At 50.2% G+C, this 12,246-nt stretch overlaps 1 protein-coding gene and 1 non-coding gene across 2 annotated transcripts; one reads left to right on the top strand and one right to left on the bottom strand.

Moving 5' to 3' along the window:
* Window positions 1-1,475: 1,475 nt before the first annotated feature.
* Glrx5 (glutaredoxin 5) lies at window positions 1,476-9,685 on the bottom strand. The gene is made up of 2 exons (XM_051196550.1): window positions 9,362-9,685; window positions 1,476-2,065 (listed from the first exon to the last, which is right to left on the bottom strand). Exons 1-2 carry the CDS (start codon window positions 9,645-9,647, stop codon window positions 1,890-1,892), a joined length of 462 nt encoding a protein of 153 aa, XP_051052507.1. The 5' UTR covers window positions 9,648-9,685; the 3' UTR covers window positions 1,476-1,889.
* A 1,435-nt stretch (window positions 9,686-11,120) lies between these two features.
* LOC127231236 (small Cajal body-specific RNA 13) lies at window positions 11,121-11,396 on the top strand. The gene has a single exon (XR_007835278.1). It is a non-coding gene; the product is annotated as a small Cajal body-specific RNA 13 (non-coding RNA).
* Window positions 11,397-12,246: the final 850 nt, after the last annotated feature.

The raw sequence follows: 12,246 nt of genomic DNA, 5'->3' as shown, positions 1-12,246 counted from the left end.
TATAGTGCTGCTGTGCTAATATGATTGTTATCATTTCCGTTTTCACCAAAGGAGCCTTACGGAGTACAGGTCAATCCAGGGAAAAGCCCCAAGCAGCAATAATGGAAAAGCAACTCAATCCACAGCTAGTGTGACAGCAAGGGACAACCTGTGTGACCCATGGCCTGGCATTAATGCCCAGGCAGGAAAATCATCTGTTAATGGTGTTCTTCTCAGAGGACATGGCTGCCAGAACAGGCAGGATCCTGAGCACAGCCCCTCTTGGGGGCTCCTTCTTTACCTGCTGAACAAAAGGCTTCCAAGGGGTTCTAAGCCCTGTGAGGAATCTACAAAGGGTCAGCATGCAATTAATGCAACCAACACCTTCACAGACCACATGTCTTTTCTTCCTAAAGCCTTGAGGATCGTCACTGTAGTCATCTGATCTGGTCCACTGGGCCCCTAGTGAGATGGGGGAGGGTGAAGCCTTGATCTGAAGCTTTCCTTCCCTTCTTGGGGTAATTGCAAACCCTGGGAGGCCAGCAGACCCTGCCTGCATGCACCTTTTCACCCTACCTCAGGAAGAGAGTGGAGCTAAAGATGACTAAACATACAAAGCCCTAGACCAGCTTTGGGAGGCCAATATTCATTCCCTGTGCCCTTTTCATGGACATAGGCAGCCTTCCTCCTGCCTCTGACCTCCAGGCAATGCTGTCTGCCTCCTGGAGACTGAACGTGGCTTTGGGCAGAGCCAGACACACTGGGAGGGAAGTACTTCCTTCTCACAGGTGGAGGTGGGGAGTCGGGTCCTCCACACCAGCCTCTGGATGGATCGGCCCTGGAGAAGTCCCACCAAGACACTATGCTGGAAGGTGGACACAGTTCCAATCAATCCCTTAGACCCCATTTCATGGATTAGAAAATGCTTCAGAGGCCAGTTGATGCCTGTTCCCCATTAGCTATTGGCATGGGCTCCAAGAGTGTGTGTGGGTCCCCTCTCATGTCCACACCCATCTAGCACAGCATCACACCTGGCTCAACAGCACACACACTGTATCTGCACGACTTAGTAGCTAAAGGAGCTGCAAACAGCCTAATATGTAATACTGAGAGTTGCTGCTAATTAATCATTCACAATAAGAGGACACAGGTTAAGATCTGGGGTGGTACCTCCCTTGGTAAAGTGTTTATCTGACATGCACAGTGCCCACATTCCATTCTCAGCACTACAGTGGCAGATGGCTGACATACCAGCACCTAGAAGGTAGAGGCAAGAGATCTTAAATTCAGGTTTACCCCTTGGCTATGTAATGAATTCAATGCCAGCCTGGGCTGTATAGAAAGAAAGACAGAAAGGTGTGGTGTAGGGGAGTAAGAAGCAGAGGGCAGGGAAAAAAGGAAAAAGGAATGAAGAAAAGACAAGAATAGAATAGGTGGCTGGTCCTTGACATCCTACAGCTCCATACTAGTTCAGGTAACTGATCAAACACACATGGTCTGTGTTGGCAATTTATTTAAAAAACAACAGCACTCCAGCCATCACATTTTCTTCTCTGTTCATCATTTCCCTTATAGAAGAAGTTACAAAAACATCAGGGGGGCTTGCCTTTACAACTCAACCCACAGACAAGAGTCAGGGATGACTCTTGAACCAGGCAGAGAATAAAAGACAACACAAGATCAAATGTGGGCAACAGCAACACCGGCTACAATGCTGATTTACAGAGCAGTGGTTATAAGGAAGTTTCACCACAGGGGATTCTGAGCCAAAGACCAAGTAAACCCACTGCCTGCTTGCAAGCTGGGAGGCCCAGTGCAAGCACCCACGGCAACAGGACAGGACGCAGTAAGGCTTTTCTGGCAGCGAATGTGATGGAGAGGGCGCTCTGCTCAGCAAGGACGTGGAGCCCTCACTTTGAGTCTTGGTTCTTCTCATCTATCAGGGCAGAACGGATCCCCAGCTTTTTCAGTTCCTCCACCAGGTCCCCATTCTGGTGCATCTGCAGGAGGATGTCACAGCCCCCCACAAACTCGCCATTGAGGTACACCTGCGGGATGGTAGGCCAATTGGAATAGTCTTTAATACCTGTGGAGAGATGGGAGATGCGTCACTGAAGCCATCAGCAGGGAGTGAACCTTCCACCACCCGGGCCTCTCCCTGACCCCCCACCCCCCAGCAATGATTTCACATCACATCACTCAACACGATCCCTCAGCTTCTCTTTCAACCTTCAGCCCCTGCGGCTTTCATGAGAATCAGGTAAGGCTCTTGGTGAAACAGTGACACATCGGCCAGGGAATGGAACTGTCTAACTGAGGCACGTGAGACAGGCGAAGCTATAATTACCCACACAGGTCATGCTTTCAGGAAAGAAATGTCACAGCTTCATTCCCAAATGTGCTGTGAAATGTGGACCCACCCGAACTCACTGACCGATGGGTTGACCCCACATCTGCCTTTCTGCAGCTCCGAGTGATGGGGGCAATCCCTGACCTACACTCAAGATGCTGAGTGGCCATTACCTTTGAAGATTACCAAGAAGCACAGAAAACCCCTGGCCTATGGCTGCAACTCCTAAGCCCCATGTTCTCAGCTCCCTGGATAGGCTAAGCCTGATGACAGACATAGGTATATATAACCCATAGTGATTAATATGGCGCTGTGTGTGTGTGTGTGTGTGTGTGTGTGTTTGCATGTGCTCACATATACATACACATAAGATAAATACATGTAACAGAAATTTTTGCAGTCTGGGAATATAGCTCAGTAGAACACTTGTCTAGTATGAGTGAGAGCCCCTAAGTTCAATTCAGAAACAAATTAACAAAGGCATAAATACTATTGCCAGTGTTTTCAAATGGCCAAAATGAGCATACAACACACAAAGTTAGTGCTTCCAAAAAAAAAAAAAAAAAAAAAAAAAAAAATACACTATTACACACATCTAAAACCAGGCAGACACACTTGCTCTTACTACTATATCATTCAATATTTGTTTTCCAAATAAAATTACCAATTTGTATTACATCACAGTGGTCTCAGGAGACTAAAACTACTGAGTTTGCTGTAAATAACAGAGCTGGAGGGAGCCCGAGTCACAGCTTTTATCTTACTTCTCCAGACAGTGAACACTGAGAAATGGTCACAGGCCACAGGCTGGGTGTGGTGGCCCAGGCTTATAAAGCCAGCACTCAGCTAAGGCTGGCCTGGACTTCACAGAGTGATCCTCTCAAGAATGGGAGGGCCTACAATAGAGGGTAAATCCTACCAGCCTTCACAGTATCAAATATGTAGGCACACTAAACTGCCTGCTGAGTCCAAGGCTTGCAGCATACTGAAGTGGGTGGGGTGCCACAGATCCCTAACCCTACTCAGTACATGGGTCATGAGGGTTTGCATTTTAGACTTGACCCTCAACTACAAACAGCCTATAGATCACCTTTATGACTGAGGGTGGGGTGTGGGAATGAAGAACCATTTAAACACAAGCTCCCACTGAGTCTCTTGAACTGGACCGTTGCTGTCTCTTTGTTTCACAGCTCTGCTTTCCTCCGCAGGAAACACTGACTCTTGCTGAGGACCCACTGCTTTGAAACATATTAAATGAAATGCGTTTGCTACCTGAGGACCACCCTGAACCACACTGAACTCTAAACTGCCGTTTTTAGTAAAAACCTTTGCTAAGAATGAATTGTTTTCCATCATCGTTATATTTATTTTCAAAGGAGGAGGGGCTTGCTTTGGCTTACAGTGCCCTCTGATATAGTCCGTCAGGGCAGAGATGTCATGGTGGCGATTTTACAGCACCTCACTTTCTCCAGTCCCTGGACTGGTCCCACGCGTGAGGCTCTGCCACTGAGGACTGTGTTGGGGGGGGGGGTGGCTTTCCACCAGAACACTCATCACCTAGCTGTCAACAAGTGGCTCTCAGACCAGACACTGTCACAGTTCTATTCTGCCCACCATCTTCCCTCATGGCTGACATTTCAAGAACTCTGCCTCAAGGACAAATGGCAGCATCTTGGCAGGACACAGGGGTGCCACACACTGACTTATGGGCCACTAGGATTATGCTTTGCTGCTGTTGCTTGCTGGGAAGTTTTTTGCTTTGTTTTTGCTTTAGCTTAATCTGGCCTGGAACTCCGTATGTAACCCAGGCTAGCCTTGAACTCGCAGTTACTCCTGCCTTAGCCTCCAGAGAGCTGTATCTGCAGGTATGAGCCACAAGCCCTGGCGTTTATGAGTTTCTCTACTAGTTCAGGTACTATCTCGTTCTTCTTACAGAGCAAAGTGAGTAACTTCCCATAATAAAGACTTTCTAACCCTGAAACACTTAAATGAACCATAAGGATTGTTTAAATATGGCTTATTTGCTTCCCAGTTAGTTTTGAAAACTGCAATATTTAGTGGCAGTCGGGTGGGAACGCCAGAAAATTAGAGAATCAGTGCTCATTACAGAATCCTCTAAAATTAGAGAATTAGCCCTAATCACAGTGTCTACAACAGTGATCAAATTCAGGACAGAGTGCTGCCTGGAAATAACCCTAAACAGAGGCACTAACATGAGCGCTGACTCAGGTCACATATCACCACTCCATCAAAAATAAAAAGCAGTAAGACAAGCAATCAACGCTGTCAGGCCAGAGATGGCTCTGTCCCCCAAGTGCTCGCCCTGCATCATGAGGACTTGAGTTTGAGCCACCAGAACCCATGTGGAAAAGCTGGGCACCACAGCTCAGGCTGTAATCTCCCAATCTAGAGGCAGAGCTAGGAGGGTAGTGGGATTTACTGGCCAGCCAGTCTGGCTCCAGGTTCAGTAAGGGTCCCTGCCTCAAAAACAAGGTAGAGTGACTGAGGAAGTCACTTGACATTGACTCTGGTGTCCACACCCTTAGGCCCTTGCCCCCACACCAGGAAAAGCCAGAAAAAATAAAATGGAAGATATGTGTAAAAATTCCCTTGCCCCGTCCGTCCATTTTCAGAAGGTGCTCTCCACACTGGAGCACTTCAGCAAATGACAATGTGGTTTTCCTGCTTCCTGGATGAAGTTCACAGTAGACCTTCAGGTATGAACTAATTCCCAGCTCACATACCAGGCTCTGTGATCTTAAGTGTGTCACATGCTAGGCTTACATTTCCTTCATTTCTCCCACCTTGGAGACTGGGGAATCTCAGCATGGATACAGCAGAGCCTCACGAGAGGAGGGCAAAGGCTGGGAACAGAGCAAACAAGGCTCAGGCACACAGGTCAGCAGAGCAGGCTCACTGGCCCCTGGGTATTGCCCCCCTAGGTACAGCACCCCCCCCCAAGGCAGTAGAGCCACGCTGCCTTGCAGATTTACTGAGAAGACCAGACGGTATGTAATTGGTGAAATGACTTACCGCCTAGCACAGTGGCTAGGGATTGTGGATGTACGTGTACCACCACCACCCTTCCATCAAGGGTCTTCTGCTCTATTTGTCACAGATGTGCTTTTGTAGGCAACACAGTAAACAGAAAGCATGGAGAAAGAACACAGGAATGGTACAAGCTGGGTATTCCGCACATTAAAAAGTAGCATTTGCAGAGTTCAGGGCCACAGCACTTCATACTCCTTAAGCATTTTCTATACATAACCCTATTTAAGTAAGCACTACAGACATGGTATAATTATCCCTATTTGACAGATGATGTTAGGGTTCAGAGAGGCTAAGTAACTCACCCAAAGTCACAGAGTTAGCATGTGGCGGTTCCAGGACAGCATCTAGGTTTCTAAAGTCTAAAGCCAGCCTCGGAACCCTTGAACCTTCTCTGCAACATGTCCTGCCCACAGCTATGTACATGGGATTGACTTACACCTTCGACATCAACATACACAGACAGTATTGTACCCATCAATACTCTTTGCAACTTACTTTTTGACCAAGTGTGTTTCTGATATTTAGTCATGTCAAGTACACCAGGATCTAGTTTGTTTTAAGCACAGTATAGTTTTACCCTACAGCACTGAACTATACCATCTGCTAATCCAGTCTAACAGTCCAACAGTCCAGGATCCCATCTTGTGGGTTCATCCCCACCACAAGCCATGTTGTCATGAACACCTTACACGTGTATCCTGACCTACATGGGCCCCTCTAGACCTAGGGGTAGCAAGCTGGCATCAGGCTAAACCTCTTCCTGAATTTACAAATAAAGTTTTATTGAATTCGGTTTGCTCACTGATTATATAGCATCCAAGTCTGCTTTCACCCTCCAACAACAGAGCTGATGTAAAGAACACATGGGGATGGACACAGGACTGTCAGAGCACTCACAGAGGAGTCTGCAATGTGTGTAACTGTGACATGACTGTGGGTGACTATAACACCAGTCCTTCGTTGTAACAACAGTGACAGAAAACCTGCCCAGCTCAAGTGGCATTCCCAGCTCCACAGGCTATTGGGTAAGACCCCTGCCCTCCAGAGGGTGAAAGGCTGTATGCAGATCCTCAGGGTACCAGCTTGGACAAGCCCAAGGACCATGAGGCTGCCTTGTACCCTGAGTTCCTCAAGAGCCCTGTGGCTGTGGCCTGTGTGTACCCCAGGTAAGAAACATGAGGACCAGAAAGTGTCGGTGCCCATAAAGATGGCTGCACTCTATCTTGGCACAAGGACAGAGAGTTCAAAACTGTCCTCAGCAAGTCATAAGACCTAAAGATCAAAGGTGTGGCTAAAGTAGGATGTTTGGCTGTCTTATTCTAAACAACAACAGACCTGATCTGAGCTGTGGCTACTCCTGATCCTCAAGGCCAGGGAACAAGAAGGTGAAGCTAAGGTGTGATTACTGAACCCTTAGAATAAGCGAGGAAGAAAAGTCTGTTTGTTCCGTATACATGATAGCATGTTCCCATTTTTAGTTATGGTATATAAGAGTGGTGAAAAATAAACTCGTGACTGATCTGCCCTCCTGACTGTTATTCTGTGCCTCTGTCTTTATAGTCTACAGCTAGCCTTTCCCTCATCCATACACCCCCACTCAGGTATGAACTTGGGGCCACTAGGCTGGTTCCGATTGCAGCCCCACAAAGGCTGATTCCAAAAAGAAAGCCTCTCTGCGCCACACTTCCTGGACCCTGGGTGAGAATCAGAGCCCTTTGTGAAATTCTGGCACAAGAAACAAGGGCTGATGCTACAGAGGCCCCACGCTGTGGTAGGACAGGTTGGAGGGCCCCACCTCGCCTGGCAAAGTGAGAATGAGCTGCCTGCCTCCCTGCCCCTTGGCAAACTCAGGGTGTAGACAACGACTTGAAGAGTCTCCACACTGTAGAGGCCTAACCTAGCTAACAAAGGCCCCACTGGGTGAGCACACTCACATCACCCCGCCTAGTCCAATGTCGGCCCTTCCACTTACTTCGCTTCCCTAAGCCACAGGAGACACATATTTAATTATTTGGAGAAGACACTTATTAACCACATTAACAAGCCAATGAAATCAACAGTCAAGAATGGAAGGGTTGTAGCTGGGCACGATAGCTCACACCTTTAATTCCAGCACTTGAAGGCAGCCTGATCTACACAGTGAGTCCTAGGCCAGCTTGGCTAGCCTGTCTCGATAAAAATAAAAATAAAATCGAACAACAAAATATCAACTAGAAAAAAGGGAGGGTTAAATTCTTCTCTCATTAGAGCACCTAATGACACAAATCAGATCTGTGAGATGGAAGACAGTAAGCCTCCTTGCTTTTAGTACTCATATTAGTTGTATTCTGTTACAGCTTACCTGCAGTTACACTACACTGAGGAACATCAATTCTAAACCAAGGACCCTTAGGCTTAATATTGAGCAAGATATCCACAATGCAACAGTCTGCTAAGAGTCATACTTGCAAGGCAACTATGGGTAGGTCCCAGTTCAGATCGCAGACTAGGTGCTTATCTTTCCCAGCAAGGAGCCACCTCTGACCCAAAACTACAGCTTGCCCTGAGCTAGATAAACCCAGAGCCTCACAAACAGCCTGCATTAGCTGAGGAGGAAAACACAGGGTTCTGAGCATAATGCATGGCTGAACATTATCCCTGGTAGCATTAACTTGCCTTTCTTCTTCAGCTTTACCCTAGAGCTCTGCCATTAACACTATCACAGAGAGGAGATGAAGGGCCGGCTGCTTGAGACAACATGAAGAAAAGTACTTTGGAGGCCATCGATTGTGATAATAAAGTAGCTGCCATTTAGTGGGTGCCGCTTGTGCCAAATAGGGTGATACTACATACAGTGTATTATAAGAGGATGGGGGGAGGGGTTCCCACAGTGCAGTGCAGTCTGCCCTTGGACTGGTGACCCTCCCGCCTCAGCCCCCAGAGTGCTGGGATTACATGTGCTGTAATCCAGCTATATCTTTTTATTTTCGTGTTTCCTCGTGGACTCTGCCAGGTTCGCTGTCGTAATCTTCACTTTACTGAGAAGGAAATACAGTTGAGCTGTACTGCAGATGGACCACACACAGAAGATCCGGAGTCAAATCTGCTCTCCGCTGTCCCAGCCCACCTCATCAAGAAGGGCTGTGCTTAGAATGACTATAGACAGTAATTTCAAACACTGGACACTCCATTCTAACACAGACAAGTCTCCCTTGGGCAGAGTGATCAAACCAGAGCACTTGATCAGGAAGATGGGGAGGGAAGGTGACTCAGTCCCTGGAACTAGACTGCAGGCTTCCCCAGATTCCACCGCTGGAGGAGGGGAGCAGCTTTCCCATTACTCGGCCTACCTTGATCAATTCCTGCCTGGCCTTTTTCCTCCCTACTCGGAGCAAGCAGAAGACTGAGCAGGGAATCTTGGACCTCAGGGCCAGTGAAAAGTCACAAGTCTGCCTGTTCTGTCCTCTGTCCCTCGGGTCCCAACCTCGAGGCAGTTCGTCAATCTGGTGGGGGTCAGAAGTCGTTGTGGCTTCCTCTTCCTGCTGAGCCTCTCACGAGCCCCAGCCCTCACACACTGCCCAAAGTTCGTGTCTCTCCCCCCCAAATCAGATCCCAACCTGTGTCCAGCTGGACTATGGTGCAACCCTCTCTGCAGCAAGAAGCCAGTCCCTGACACTCGGGACCTTAAACATTAAAGGCCAGCCTTTGACCTCATTGAGCACACACGGGCAAGCCTGAAACCTCCTCCTCACATACGCAGTCTCAGTCCCTCTCCTAGCATGTAGGCCTCTGGATTCCAAGACCCTCAAACTGTCCCCAGTGTGCCAACAAGTCGCGGGTACTCGCTGCGGGTCCCCTCAGCAAGCTACTCCTCAGCTGACCCGGTGAGGGGAGGCGAGGCGAACCCCCGGCCCAGGTGACTGACTACACAACCAGGGCCCCTGCTCCTCCGGATCTGCTCAAGTTCACCGCGCCCTCGCCGCCCGATCCCACGGGCCCGACCTTGCCGCAGCTCCGGGTCGTCCAGCACGTTGTAGGCCGCGTAGTCGCGGACGCCGTGCAGCCGCAGGATCTGCACCACGGCGTTGCTGAAGCCGCACTGGGGCTGCTCGGGCGTCCCCTTGAGGAACACCACCACCTTGTCCTTCTTCACCAGCGCGTCCAGCTGCTCCGCCTGGCCGCCCGAGCTCGCCGCCCGCACGCCGACCCCTGGCAGGCCGCCGCCGCCGCCCGCACCGCGCCCCCAGCGCAGCAGAGCCGCCGCCGCCCGGCTCAGGGACGCGTTCATGCCCGCTTGCTTCCCACCGCCTCTGCGGCCACCCCGGGGCTTACCGTGGCCCTGGTGCACGGCCGGCCCACCAGAGGCTCTCATTGGACAGGCTCCGGGACGAGGCTCGTGATTGGACGGCACTGGCTCGATTTCACCAATCATATCGCCTATAGCGTGACGGTGGGCTGTCCCTGGACGCGGCGTCCTATAGGCCTTCTAGTGAGCGTGACGGCCGCTGTGCGTGTTGATTGGACAGATTGGGCGTCCATCAGGGTCAGACAGAAGGCCCGAAGGGCAATGAGAGGCGCGAGTACGGGAGGACGACTTCTTTCCTCAAGAGGGCGGTCGAGGTCTGCCGGGATGCACCAGGATGCCAGGACGGGCGCTGGGCGGGGCTTCGGACGCCCGAGGCACGCCGGGAAGGAGTCACTTCCAGACGCAGGTTCCGGTTCCGTTGGCGGCGGCTGATTGCTACGGTAACGCGGCCGGTAGTCCTGCGATGGCGAGGACCAGAGATGGGGTGGGCCTCCGCGCCTCACCAGCTGCGGTGAGCCCGAACCTGGCGTGTCCAGCCCTGCCTGGGGCTCCGGCCTCGGACTCGGCCTCACGTCCAGCCTTGCCCGGGGCTGCGGCCTCGGACCGCTGTGCACGTGGACGGCCAAGCCGTGTCCTGCTTCGCGCGGGATTCCTCCTCTGGAATGAGGGGTTTTTTTTAGCATAAGAGTGTAATTATTGTGTGTAAGTATGATGTGCGCGCATGCACCTGCCACGGCGTGAGAAGACAACTTTGTGTGGTCCGGTCCCTACTTCCGTCTTCTACGGGGTCCAGGGATAGAACTGGGGTAAGTACCGTTCCCTGCTGAGCCAGCTGCCTAGCCTCTAGAATGATGCTCTTAGAAACGTGTAAAGTGCACGGTGGAATGGCTGCCTTTGAGGCCTGGGTGACTCGTCTGTCCACATAACCCTTTGTACCGGGGTTAGGAAGGTTTATTGAACGAACTAGGAAATTGATGGGTTGCCCTTGGGGCCTTTGTCTGCAAAGTGCCGGCACTCTAGAGGCTGAGACAGGAAGATCTGTTGGATTCAAGAGTTCTAAACCAGCCCGGGCCACATAACAAGACCCTTTTAAGAACGGAAAACGGCAAGTGTGAGGATATAGATCACTTTTCTAGTTAGTGTAATGACATCCTGAGTTCCATCCCCAGCACATGCACACTAATAATAAGAGAGTGTTCTGTCAGTGATTCCCGAGCAGGTGATGCTGGCCACTGGGTGGAATTCTTGCAAAAGATGTACAGGTACATCTTCTTACGTTACTGCAGAAGAGTTGAGTCACTTAAGAGAGAGCCCGTTGCTTGCTCTGCTGTCCACTGTGTATATATAGCTTGACATGCCCCCCCCCCCACCAAGAGCTCAGGATGTGGTCAGTGCTCTTACCTGGTAGCACATGGATCCAGATCTTGGACGGCAGGTCTTGGTGGCATACCCCCTGATCTGTAGTCTTGGGCCTGCACTGGGTTGGCGGTACCCTAGAGCACACCAGACTTGCAGAAAAAGCATACTCCAGAGGAAGCTGAGGCATGCCTGCTCAAGAGCCATCAGTTCCATGTGCAATTTTCCTCTGATAGGTTCTGGGTACTGTTGCCACGGTGATGATGGCTGTGCTGTGCCATTGTCGATCCACCAACAGTCAGAGAAGCTTTGCAGTCAAGATATTGTTTGGCAGACGGAGTGGTTTCTGTTGGACACTTAAGCACTGCTACAAAACCTCCAGTTACTAAGGGTGTTGCTGCAGGCGGCCCCTTTGCGTCTGGGGGGGGGGGGTGGATGTAAAAGCAGAGAGTTCACACAGGTGAGCAATGGGGTCTACTCAGTCGTGGCTCAGCGGGAAACCTGAGCCAGGGAAAGTATGAAGACAGAGCCTTGAGTCTTCCTTGTTAGTCAGTGTTGTGGATGCTTGCTCTTTTTTCTAATGATAGGCCTGAAATTAAAATCTTTACTTTGCAGACCCTTTGATGCCAGGTACCATAAGAAGACGTACAAGGGATGCTGGGATGGAGCTGCTGCTCTGCACCCTTAGCAGCAGAAACTGTTAAATTGCCTCCAGAAGCGGCAAGCTTTTATCCGTGCTTGCATTGCCATGAATAGTTGTACTTTACAACATAAAATAAATAAAGACTTGCAGCTTGCTTCTGGGAAGCCGTGTGTCTCACCTACTCTGAACTGTCTGATTAGCTTTTGTGCTCACTGGGTGAAGGGGAAGAATCTGCAGACGACTCTGAGGACCTGGATACACAGCAGGAATGGCAGATAGCATGCTGCTATTAGTTGTGACAAAAACAGCTTAAGGGAGTGAGGGTTTATTTTTGTCTCACAGTTTGGGAGTATAGACATCATGACAGGGAAAACATGGCGGCCGGATCTTGAGGCGGCTGTTGACATGACATCCACAGTCAGGAAGCAGAGATGAGTGATGCTGCTCAGGGCCTGGGCCCCACCCTATAGGATGAAGATACCCAGTCAGGATGGGTCTTCCTCTCTACTGGAACCTGTCTGGAAACGTCTTCGAAGGCACCCCCACGAGTGTGTTTCATGATGACTGTAACTGCTGTCAAGC

This window comes from Phodopus roborovskii, unplaced genomic scaffold (assembly GCF_943737965.1).
Source record: "Phodopus roborovskii unplaced genomic scaffold, PHOROB, whole genome shotgun sequence".
NCBI classification, from domain to species: Eukaryota; Metazoa; Chordata; class Mammalia; order Rodentia; family Cricetidae; genus Phodopus; species Phodopus roborovskii.
Note: the sequence above shows the minus strand (reverse complement) of the source record. Positions and strands in the feature narration are given on the sequence as shown.